The 12,339-nt window shown below is 40.1% G+C and overlaps 1 protein-coding gene across 1 annotated transcript in view; it reads left to right on the top strand.

Annotated features, from left to right (window-relative positions):
• SCFD2 (sec1 family domain containing 2) overlaps window positions 1-12,339 on the top strand; it is a 189,267-nt gene that overhangs the window by 169,588 nt on the left and 7,340 nt on the right. The window contains exons 6-7 of the mRNA XM_014873410.2: window positions 5,110-5,255; window positions 8,819-8,953. Coding sequence (XP_014728896.2) covers window positions 5,110-5,255; window positions 8,819-8,953 — 281 coding nt within the window. The remainder of the gene's footprint in view (window positions 1-5,109; window positions 5,256-8,818; window positions 8,954-12,339) is intronic.

Here is a 12,339-nt window from a genome sequence, read left to right as displayed (position 1 = left end):
TATCTTTTCTGCCTGTTAGCATTTGCAGTCCAAATTCTGGGTTGCATCAAAAGGGGCATGGCCAGCAGGTTGAAGAAGGTGATTCTCCCCTTCTGCTCTGCTCTTGTGGGACCCCTCCTGGAGTGCTGCGTCCAGCTCAGGGATCTCCAACATAAGAAGGATATGGAACTGTTGAAACAAGTCCATAGGAGGGCCACAAAGTTGATAAGGGGCCTGGGGCACCTCCCCTGTCTGTGAAGACAGGCTGAGAAAGCTGGAGCTGTTCAGCCTGGAGAACAGAAAGTTGTGTGGAGACCTCATAGCAACCTTCCAGAATCTGAAGAGGGCCTACAAGGAAGCCAGAGAAGAACTCTTCACCAGGAACTGTATTGATAGGACAAAAAGTAGCAGGTACAAACTGAAATAGGTGAAATTTAGGTTAGATATTAGGAAGAAATTTTTTACTGTGAGCGTGGTTAGACACTGGAACAGGTTGGCCATGCAGGCCACCCCCAGCAGTGTTCAAGGACAGGCTGGATAACGTCTTGTTCAACCTGGTCTAGTGAAAGGTGTCCTTGCCCATGGCAGGGCAGTTGGAGCTAAATGATCTTTAAGGTCCATTTCAACCCCTTAACATTCTATGATTCTGTGATTTAGTGCTGTGTGGACTGACAAAAGGGTCAAGTCCAGGACTGGGAAATCCCAAATTCCCAGTCTTTCAGTTACGCTAAACTCTTGGATACCTTGGAAGACTTTGGATCTCTTCACTTCTGGTGCAAAAATAACTTGCCTTTCGTGGGGTTGGATTGGTTTTGCAGCCATGTGGTCCAAGCTGTGGCTCCCAAAGCCACAAGGGGCTGAGGCATTATTGGGGCAAGGAGCCATCCCAGAAGATGGAGGGAAGAGGAGGGGTGAGAAAAGGGATTGAACTGGGATGATACCTTAGAAATCTTCTATGGTTGCTGGTAGGAGATGGAAAAAGAGCATCCCAAGGCTGTGGATAGGGACAGGGTATCTGTGTAGGGCTGTGCCTGCTCTTTCCCAGCTGATGAGCTCCTTCCACTCTGCCAGCAGCAACACTGCTTTGCCTGCCAAATGGTCATGTTATTTTTTTAATGATGTGAGCTGCCAGCAGCACAGACCTGGCTGTCCATCCATCACCACACATGCTCTGGCTGGGGATGCAGAAGACAGAGCAGGACCCTCTCCAAGCCCCAGGGATGGGTGTGCTGCAGGGAAGCTGTCACAGGCACCACTGTGTCTGTCTCTTATGGACACTTGCTTCTCAAGGGCTGTAGAACACACCTTTCTTCTGAAAGCCCCCCAAACTAAAATGGAATCAATTACAATTGGTTCACCTTCTGCTGATGTAACTATAGGGAAATGGCAGATTTCTTGCGTTCTGGCCTGTCCTTCCTTGTCCCTCAGTGTCACACTTGCTCAGCAGCTTCACTTTTTAGACGCGCCAGAGAGCATCAGACAATTCAGTACAAATCAGATTGAAGAATAAAGATTCAAATGCGTGGCAAAATCCACAGGGAAGAAAAGTGACATGAGAATTATACAAATTACATTCTAGTTTTGTGTTTTACACTTTTTTTTACCCCACAAAAACCAGAAATTATCTGTGTCACTGTACACATTTCTACCTACTTTTGCATGAGAAGTCTTTATGTACAAATACACCAAAACTATTGTAAAACCTATGGTTCTGGCTATCTGGCTATGCATATGTAGGTCCTTAGATTTATCTGCTAAAAAAAGAAGGGCTCCCATTGCTATGCAATCACCTAAAGTATAAAAATAGAAGATTTTAATTAATGTAATATCATAGTGCTGTATTTTGACTTCTGACCTTCAAGAAACATTTTATCTCTCATTCTTCTGTCTTTTGCTGACAAGCATATTAACTCTGCATATCTAGAAAATAATTAAATCCTTCATAATGAAATCCTGATGCTGGATTTTCTCTCCCTCAAAGTGCAAGTTTTCTGGTTTAGCCCATGGTTCAATGTGTGCCTCTGAAATGGCTTGGTTACTCTGCTGACTCTGTTCCAGGGTTTGCAGGGTTTACATTGGTTTATTTCTATAAAAGGTCTATGGAGAGAGCCTAAGATTGAGAGAGCTGAAGTTAATACCAATAAAACAGAGTAGAGTGGTAAACTTTCAGCTTTCCTAAACTTTTTACTTTGTAGGAATCATAGGCTTAATGATGTCTCTGAATTATCAAAGTCCTTCACAAAATGTTGATAATTATCATACTGCTTTAGAGAAAGAGCATGTTTGTTTATATTGGCTTTGTGTGTACCAAAAGAGATGAAGCACAGTGAAAAGTTTTCCTGAAATTCAGGTCGGAAATTTCTCATTTCTTACATTTTTGGAGGTAGAGGGAGGATAATCAATCAGGTGCTGCTCTGTAATTATTGATATCATGGGTTCACAGTGCCCATGTCCTTTTCTTAAAGCATTTTCCTTCCAGCTTCAGAAATCAGTGGAAAAGCTGCTCCTGTTTGGTTCTTGGGTCACTCAGTACTGTAGAAAACAGCATCTCCATTCATTCTCCTTTTTTCAAACTTCTTGTAAAAATGGATTGATTGTGCTACTAATGGTTATGCAGATGTGTTGCTTAAGAGGAGATGTACTTTGTCTCATGAAAAAGTTGAAAAGTCTCATCCTGGTAGGCACTGAATGCAGCTCCCAACAGACTCATTTTTCCTCAAATTTGGCACAAGTGGATAGGAGAACAGAAGCAGTGTTAGTGAGGATAGGCACCACTTACTGCAGAACTAGGCTGTGTTCTTTAAAATCTTGAGTCCTCTGCAGGTTAGTGGTGATTTTCTTTTCCTCCACAACTGGGCTTCTACAAGTCCAACAGGAAATCCCCAAATTTTATTTAAATGCCTTTTCCCATATATAATAGAGCTTGGGATTCAAAAGAATTCATTCAGCATGCTCTCCAAATGGCATTTAACTTCCCAAGAAAAAACAGTAACAGGAAGTTTTGTTTTAATTAGTACATGAACTGTGCAGCAGCTAATATATTCCACCTCTTCACTGTTGTAAAAGGAGCAGATTTCTTGGTAGTGTGAAGAGAGCAGAGAAGAGGGATTGTGTTCTGCTCTCCATATGCTGCAGAGCCCCATGCACAGGGAAGGTGTGAACGGGAGGCAATTTGTAGCTGCCTGCCACTTGTAAAGAACAAGCTTCTGTTGTTCTCCAGGCTGGAAAGAAACCAGACTCCCCTCTATAACCCTAGTGGAGTGCAACAGGTAGACAGCAGCCTTCAGAGATTTTAATTTCAACAATAAGGGATTGTAAAGAAAACTTATTTTTTCATTTACGTTTAAAAAAGAAGTATTGGATGTCAGGCTGGAAATAAATACCCCTGATTTCCCCAGGCATTATATTTCTTGATAAAAAGTCCCAAGGAAGTCACATTTTAGAGAAACTTTGAAAGTACACCTCTTTTCCTTCTGTTGGGCCAGCCATAAAAAGCCAGACTGGATCTTCAACTCCCAGTGCCATCTTGGGGTCCCAAACTGGGTCCAGCACAGCACTGTGACATGGATACTGGACATGGACATTGGCCCCTCTCTGCTCCACTGCTCCTTGAGATACACTTTTGGTTTGGCCAGAAGGCACAGCTGAGCACAGCCCAGTGCACCAATGCTCCCACACCTCTCCTCAACAAGTGATATTCAGACAAATGAAAGCTCAGTGTCTAATCACCATCTTGTTAGGAATAGTTTCAGAACTCTAGGAGTGTATGTGTGTATGTGCATTTATATTGTATCTATTTTTTACTGTGCAGAATGCAAAGGTATGAAAGTAATTCAGATTCACTGTCAAATATTCCCTGTACTTTTGAACTTACCACCTTTTTTATTGATTTTTTTAGTACATAAGGATTCCGTCCTTTGTCAGTTGCAGAGGAAAGTTTGTTCAGGGATCTCCTACCCAAAAATCCAAGTGCCTTCTTGACAGTCTGGATGCCTGTTTTCAGTGCCAGGCTCCATGGGTGCAGCACAGTGTAAGCTGGGCCTGCAGGGAGACCCTGCCCTCTCAGCAGGATTCTGCATAGACATAGAGGTTTGCTAATGCAGGATTGGCTTCTGAACTGGAGGATGGACCCAGAAGCAGCATCCCTGGAGAAGACAATAGCAATAAGCAGCAGTGAGTGTGTTGGTGTGAGCAATTGGCAAGAAGGGTTATTTTGTGATGGATTTTCTGCCACGGGAATGAAGAGTCAAGCAGGAAGAGAGGCAGGCAGAGATGTCAAGAGGAATAGAGCTGTGTTGACAAGGCAGTAAGAATATCAGGTGACCCACTTACCTCTCACTTGGTTAATTCTCATCAGCAGTGGAGCTGAGAAGGCATTTCTTTCAATGCTTCTTTGCAATATAGGTCCTGTGCTGAGGGGGATGGAGCCAAGACTAAGAATTTTTTTTTTTCCAAGGCACTGTCTGGCCACCCAGAGGGACATTTTAGGTGGTCCTGTAATTGGAATTTAGCCTTAGTGGAAGATAAGCATAATATCTTAGCAGAAGTGCATTGGAAAAATGCATTAGAAGTAATAACTCTGACACTTTGAGGGATAAGAACTTTTTTTGTGATTATGCTGCTCTTTCCAATGCCTGGCTGACATTTCTGCTGTATTTAGCACAGACTCTTCCATTTTTCTTGTCACAAAGGTAGGAAATGTATTTGGAGTCAGCAGGCTGCCAGCCAGGGAGGAGCAGTTCCCTTCTTCATGGCTGTTTACCCAAGCAGACCAGCAAACCAGCTGGCTCCTTTCCACATAACAGGGGGCTCTCCTTTGGGGTCTGCTAGCATGTGTTCTGTTTGCTGTGAAGAGCAAAACATACTCTGTGCTGATCAAAATGCTGTGTGATTGAGGTTACAAAGAGAGACACCCTTCACTTTGCCTGCCATCCAGAATTTTTGCCTTCTTGCTTATTTGCAGAGACTTGTGCCATGCTGAAGACATGCTGTCTAACAAGGCCCTGCGTTTCTAGAATATAATATGATGAAAATAATTTTAAATTTCCTCCCAATTACCCTTTTCCTACTGTTTATTATCAAAACACATGAACATTTTTCACTCAGCTGTTTGTTTCTTTATTTCTTTAGGCTGTGACTCATCACTGAACCTGACATCTCAGAAAGCCACAGATGCAGTGGATGGTATCTTTCGGTCCCTCAGGGATATTGCCAGAGTCCGAATGCACATGAAACAGTTTAATTCCATACATAATCCAGGCAGCAACACCCACCAGGCAAGTGTAGCTTTCTTTTCCCTGTGTTTGTTATTTCTCTAGCATGCTGTAAAAATTACAGCACTAATTTTGTGGGTGTGCTAATCCTAAATACATTTTGCCCATGAAGAAGATACTTAAGCATAGATTTTATAATTGACTTAGTCATCAAAAACTCCCTGAAGTCCTTTGTCCTGACTCAGGCATATTCATATCAATATCAGCTCTGAGGAAGAAATTTGGGCTTTGCTCTGCAGCACTGTGGAATGGCATGAGTGCCTGTGAAAGGCAGGGCCAGGTCAAGATGGCACTTGATTTAATCTGCTCAAGGCAGAGTGAAGCAGGATGTCTGCATCCATACAGCAACTATATTCTTGTTGTATTTTGTCTCCCATCCCTGTAAGTATGAGAGACAAACCTGTTTGTAAATAGGTGACAAATGCAGCTTCTGTTACTAAAATAGGAACATGGGATCTCCGATTCTGCTTTAGGTCATCAGGACTAATAGACAGTGGTTTTTCTTTCTGTCCTGTCTCCCCCAAAGGCCTTTTCTAGTTAAAAATAGAGTTTTACAGCAGAAAGCAGTGATTTAGAGAGATATCATAAAACATGATTCTAGCCTTGAGCCAGAAAAAAGTCCTTCCAAACCCCTAACAGTGCTGTAGACCAGCAAAGGGATGTAGTTCAAATTAAGCATTGCTTTGTAAGAACATGAATGTTGCAAAATGTCACTGGAAATCTAACGTAAAGAAAACCTGTTCCTCATGTCTTCTAGCAGTTTGGACCAGTCTGGTGTCCAAAATGGGGAAAATTGTTAAATATTTGATACAGTTCAGTGCAGGGGCAGTGAGATTATAAGAAAAGTTTCCTGGAAGTGTAATTAGCATCAGTATGTCCTTTGGATGTAATCCACTTTGCTTGCTTAGGGATAGTGCTGGAACACAGCAAGGGATATATTAACACCTTGCAGCTCCTTAATCTAGCAATGCAAGGGATCTAGTTGCTTGACTAGGACAAACCTTCTGGTGAGGGAAGTCCAGGAGATTTATAATAGTAGAAATAAGCAGGCAGTATGTGATTGTCCATACTTAGAGCTGTCTAGAAATGGGCCTCTCTTTTGACTGGCAGCTGTTGTGTGTGATCAGTTTAGCTCCTCTGAAGTGGTGCCCATCCTGTGACCACACTCATCACCAAACCTTCTTAGTGCTATGAGAATGGGTTTAGCCTCTACATACTTTTTCATTTTGTCTCTTAAAAGCTGGGAAGCCTCCATTTCTTCTTAAGACTCATAGAAAAGGTTTCTATGGATAAGTAACTGGAAATTGGATAGCCTCTTAGAAGGACTTTTTGTGGCATTGTAGTTTGTATGTCTTACATAAAATGACAAATGTTTTCATCAAGTTTTCAAACTAATTCATGTAGTGACCATGCAAGAACAGAATTTTGCCTATTATTGAAACTACTTTCATCTTGATATAGGTATATTTCTGCCTTCCTCCTTCCCTTCCTCTGTTCTTTCTTCCATCCCTCACTCTTCTCATTCTCTCTCCTTCTCTCTTTGTTCCTCTTTCTTCTCCCTTTTATGATCTTGTGTGGGGTGTGTCCCATAGCTATTGAGGTTTTTAGCAGCTATTTTAAACAAATTTGTGCCTGACAAAATTTAAAGTTGATAAAAGTTTCATTATATGAGATAGAAACCAATGCAGCTGTTGGAGGTTGTACAAAAAAAACAAACCCCAAAAAAAAAAAAAAAAAAAAAAAAAAAAAAAAAAAAAAATCAAACCCCAACAACTAAAAATATAGTAGATTAATTTCAAGTCATAAAATATTTTTTAAAATACTTGATTAAAAAAGGTAGGTGATCATACTATCCGTATTTTAGTATCTGTATAATCTGACTGGGTTGTTTTGAAAGGCACTGAGTTTTGGTGCTGAAAATTCAGACATGCAAAATCACAGCACATTTTTGATGTCTTTTGAGTACATAGTTTTGTCTGAATGATATTTTTCATTTCAGTCAGATGATCTTTTTCCTTTAATTTTGTAGAGTAAGCCTCTCTGTTAAACTATGATTTGATCTCTGCTCCAAAAATATTTCATTCCTAATGTTTTTCTGTTCCTCATCTATGAAGATATTAAACAGATTTTTATAAATAGGATTTCATGCCTGCATGTGTATTTTCAAACAGTTGTTTATTGCGTGACTAGATTTGACAGAAATCTTGACATGTTCTAAAAGATCCTGCAGCTCATGTCTGCTGTAATTTGCTTTGTTGGCTCAACTAAAAATTATGCACATGTTGTGAGAAGTAGATGAGCTGTATAAATCTTTGTTGACAGGATTGTATTAAAAAACTGTAAGCTTTGTTTCTCACTCTAAAGTGTTGGATGAAAAACATTTCTTTAATGACTCCAGAAAATTTTAGTTTCAAGCCAAGTGGTTTGTGTTTTATTTTCCATCTATTTTTACTATTATCTTGCAAGATGTCTCTTGTAGATAGCATCTTTTCAAAATTAATGATGTTACACTTGATTCCCCTAAGTAATCTAAGGAATGATATATACCTGGGGTAGTCCCAAAGCCAAATAAGTGTGCTAATTTTAAAGCTGCTCATTTTCTAAGACAGTTGCACTTTCTGAAATGATCGTGATTCTGTTGCAGTTTGGGCAAAGTTAAAAGCAGTAAAACAAAGCTCCCTCTGAAAACCAAGTAAGCTTGAATTTTCCTTAAAGATCTTTCCATTGGTTGCTAAAAGTTTTATCTTAAAAATATTTTCAGTATATCTGAGTGGTTTAAACCTTGGTATTGGAATGTGGAGATTATTAGGCTACTACTTCATATTCAGCCTGGGCTTGTGGATCCTGAAGAGGATACAAGGTTGATCCTTTGGGAGTACACCTTCCAGAATGCTGACCATTTATACTTTTACATTTTCCACTTCTCCTAGCCTCTAACTTCTCTGAAGCTCTGACATTCATGGTAACAGTGGGGGGTGTTTGGCCTGTTTTTCAAAAGTCTTCCCCAAGTGGAAGTATTATGTGGAGTGCCATGCCATGGAAGCTAAAGGACTAACAGGGACTCCTTAGCTCTGCTCTCCCATGAGAGACAGGCAGGTTGGCCTCTTCCCTTCCCTGCTGGTATCCAGACTTCAGTGGGGACATGACATTTGGAATAGGCAGGAGTGGTCAATTACAGAAAAAAAAATCCCTGTTTAGGTGTTTGCAAAATCATTAAAAAGGGAATGAGATCTGGGTGCATAATAGGCAACAGAGTCTCATCCATATGGTTATCCATTTCTGTATTACCTCCAAAAAGATTCCAGAGAAAGTAAAAGTCCCCTCTTTCTTCCTTGTCTCTCTTTACTTATATAATACACGAGGCAGAGTAAATATGTGTCTGTCTTCCAGTCTTTTCAGTCTGATGTTGTGGTGGTGCACACCATCTGCAAAGTCACAACCTCTCTGAATGCTTTTATTTCTGGGATAATTATTTCTGTAACCTTTAGTAGAAATAAAATATGCAGAATCGTGGTTGCACTGAGTCTAAATGGGTTTACTCACAATGCATTGTTCTCTTTGTGCAGGCTTCTTACAAACCTCTGCTGAAACAGGTAGTGGAAGAGATCTGCAATCCTGATCGGCCCGACTCTGTTGATATTGAGCATATTTCATCAGGCCTCACTGATCTCCTTAAAACTGGATTCAGCATGTTCATGAAGGTAAACCAGCCTTCCCAAGAGCACCTGAGGTCAGAGCATCATGCAGCAGTAGCTGATTTTATTATACTGTTCAGCAGAACTTCAGGGGAGGTTAGGAGAGTTAAATACCACATTGCAGGTACAGTGCACACAGGTAGCACCTGCTGAACAAAACAAGAGGAATGGAGCAGACTGAACAGCTAAATAAGAATGGTGGTGGACACCAAAATAAGGATGATGTATCTGGGAAGAGGCAATGTGGCTTTGCTAAAGGGAAGTCCTAACTCACATAGCTTTTAGAGCTCTTCAGATACACCCAACAAACAAATTGATAAGCAAGTGTCAGTTCATATTACCTATCTGGCATTCCAAAAGGCATTCCACATGGCACCTCAACAAGGGACTTTAAGGACATTCAGTACCCTTGAGATAGGAGAGAAGTAAATATAAACAATCTGGACTCACAGGGGATGAAGGAGGAGCTCTGTATTCAATACCTCTTCTATAATTTGATAATGGTTCAAGTTTTACCACAGGGGGACGAAGGAAGCCCATAAGTTAGAAATTTCTTTGTGGATCCTCTTAGCATGTTTTAAGACAGTCAGTCTACAAGAATTTACTCTGCCTTACAAATTAGCCCATGCTAAGTGTCCTCTAAATATTTACAGAGTTGAAGTGTGGAGTAGCCAGCATGTTGTATATTCAGCCTTGTCTTACTGCATATCCTGAATTATCCATTGAAAACAACCCTAAATTCACATCAATACTATGTTCACGAGTACAGTACATTTCAGTACTTGGTGTTCTTCTTTCAGTTTTACCACCATCCACATGGAAGAGACATGAGCAAACTGTGTGAGACAATGGACACAAGTTGCAGCAAGGGAAATTCCAGTTGAATAAAGGAAAGGAATTCTAACTGTAAGAGTGGTTAAGTCCAGAAAATTCTCCATCTCTGAGATGTTCAAATGTTGGCCAAACAAAGCCCTGAGCGACCTGATATAATTTTGAAGTTGGCCCTTCTTTGGGAAGGGATGTGAACTAGATTAGCTACTTCTTCCTCTTGAGACTCCTTCCAACTTGATTCTCTGATTCTGTGGTAACAGAAAAGAAGAAAGTTTTTTTCTCTTTTGTGAAAATTCCTGCTAGACCTGTGTTTAAAGTCAGGCGACAAAAATAGTTTTGACTCTTGTGTTGAACTACTCTAGAACCCAGTATCAGATTAACGAAGTTATTTTTCTATTATTCAAAGAAAGCTAGTATTGAGCACATAATCAAGTAAGCCTAAAATCCAGTGCTTGTTTTCAGGAATCTGTTTCCACAGTTGAAATGGATTTCCAAAATGCATTCAGTTAGGTTCCTAAACTGAAATTCTCAGCTCTTCACAGCTAATGATAAAACCCTAAGACAACAGAGGATATGTATAGAAAAAGTGACCCAATATATCTCCATCCGTGTGTCAGAACTGAAAAATTTATGCCAAAAATGGTAGAATTAAAAGCACTATACATTCCACTATAAAACAATGCAATCAAGCTCGTACACTCAAGTAATTTTTTTAATTACTGGGTTCATTAACCAGTAATTCTCACAATTCTATTGATTTCATTGTATTTTTTAATTGCAGAATTTTTAAGCAGGGATATAGCTTATTCTTAAAAAAGAAAAAAATAGAAGAAAAAACAAGAATAGAAGGACTTCAGAAGGCCTAAATGGTTATATGGAGACATTGACACCTTTAACTAGTTTGAGGACTGATCTATCCATTTAGAAGGTGTGTGTGTGGATGTGTGTGTGAAAGAGAGAGATACTTAAGTAGTTATGGCACTATGTACCTGTAAGTGCATCTTTCCTGTAAGACAAATGTCCTACTATAAGGAATATTTAAGAGATGAGCAAGTGAACTTTGTATAGGATAAACATTTCATAGGCATCATCACACGCTTCACAAATATGTGTCCATGCTTGCTCCCTTAGTTTGTAGCCTGGCTTGCTGGCATGTGCTCAATTGTTGCATGAATGGGTGTCTGACCAGCCTGTAATTCTGACACAATCACACATCAGCAAAGTAATTATTTGGTGAGCTTCCTTATTTTTGTTTCTTTCTCAATGCCTGAATATAAGAGCCAACTGACATAAAAATACTGTGGTGATTGCCTCAGGTGTGTTAGTTCTGGACAGACTTTTAAAGATACCTCTCATCCAAAAGTTGTTTGTCTGGCAGATATGTTTGTTTTGAAGCTAAGGGATGGTGAAGGGAAAAACTCCCCTGCCTCAAGGACTCCTGTTTTGACTGCTACTCTAGACCACATGTGTTTTATGATGACCTCAGCTTGCTATCATTGATACCAAGCGCCCTACACAGCAGCCTAGTTTGTGGTGATTGATGTGTTTTCCTTTTTCCAGTTATTGAGCTAAATTAATTGGTTTCTGGTTGGTCACAAATACCAGAATCATCAGTGCTGCTGTTTTTGCTGGGTGAGTTAAAGAACAATAACGACTGTTTTTGCTGACTTTCCTCAGGAAAAAAGAAAGCTGTGTTTTGTGAGCTGCCATGAGAACAAACTTGTCCTCTAATGCCTTCCTGATTCAGTTTTAGAATTTTATTGATCACTGCCACCCTGTTTACCACCTCCCCCCCTCTCTCTCTCGCCTCCACAAAGACAAGTGCACCAGCAAAGAGCCCTCTGACCACCAGCATCCTGAGCATACCCTGTATGGTGAGCTCAGAGCTCAGGAGAATGCCCTGGTGTCCTACTGGGACACTCTGCTGGCTCAGGGCACCATCCCTCCTACCTCTGGGCTTTTTCCTGTCAACATAATGGTTTTGAGAGGTTTTTGGTTAATCTTTTTAATTATCTGAGACAGCTTTCCAAATTCTTTTAATGTATGGCATTTTGAATTGAAAGCAAATTTCAGTCAGGGATTTTGGCAAAATTCAGAATTCACAGTAAATTCAGAAGCAGTGGAAATGTCCCAAATCAACCAAACTGTAGAAGGATCCCAGAAGATACATATTGCTTTTTTTGCAATCGACTTCAGTTCTTCTGCTGTATCACTGAAATAAGTTGTGTTTAGCTACATGCAGCCAGTTCTTTCAAAAGAGAGAGTCTTGGGTGGTTGTATTATCAAACAAACAAAAAAAAAACATTGGCAGAAACTTGCATTCTTAACACAGCCAAATATTTTGTACCCGAAGTATTGTCCTCCTTCAAAACACTTACACATAGCATAACAAAATTGCAGATTCCAAGACCCTTTTCATTTCTATTTTAATTTAATTTAGAGTTTGCATGCCTAATAGTATTTTTAATACGCATTTCTGGAATTTGTGGTTTGAACTTTAGTCTTCTGCTAAATAGTAAGTTTTATATAGGCACCATGTGTTTGGATCTAGATTTATTTTG

The sequence above is a fragment of the Sturnus vulgaris genome, chromosome 4, assembly GCF_052056855.1.
Source record: "Sturnus vulgaris isolate bStuVul1 chromosome 4, bStuVul1.hap1, whole genome shotgun sequence".
Lineage (NCBI taxonomy): Eukaryota > Metazoa > Chordata > Aves > Passeriformes > Sturnidae > Sturnus > Sturnus vulgaris.
This window is presented reverse-complemented; position numbering and strand designations above follow the sequence as displayed.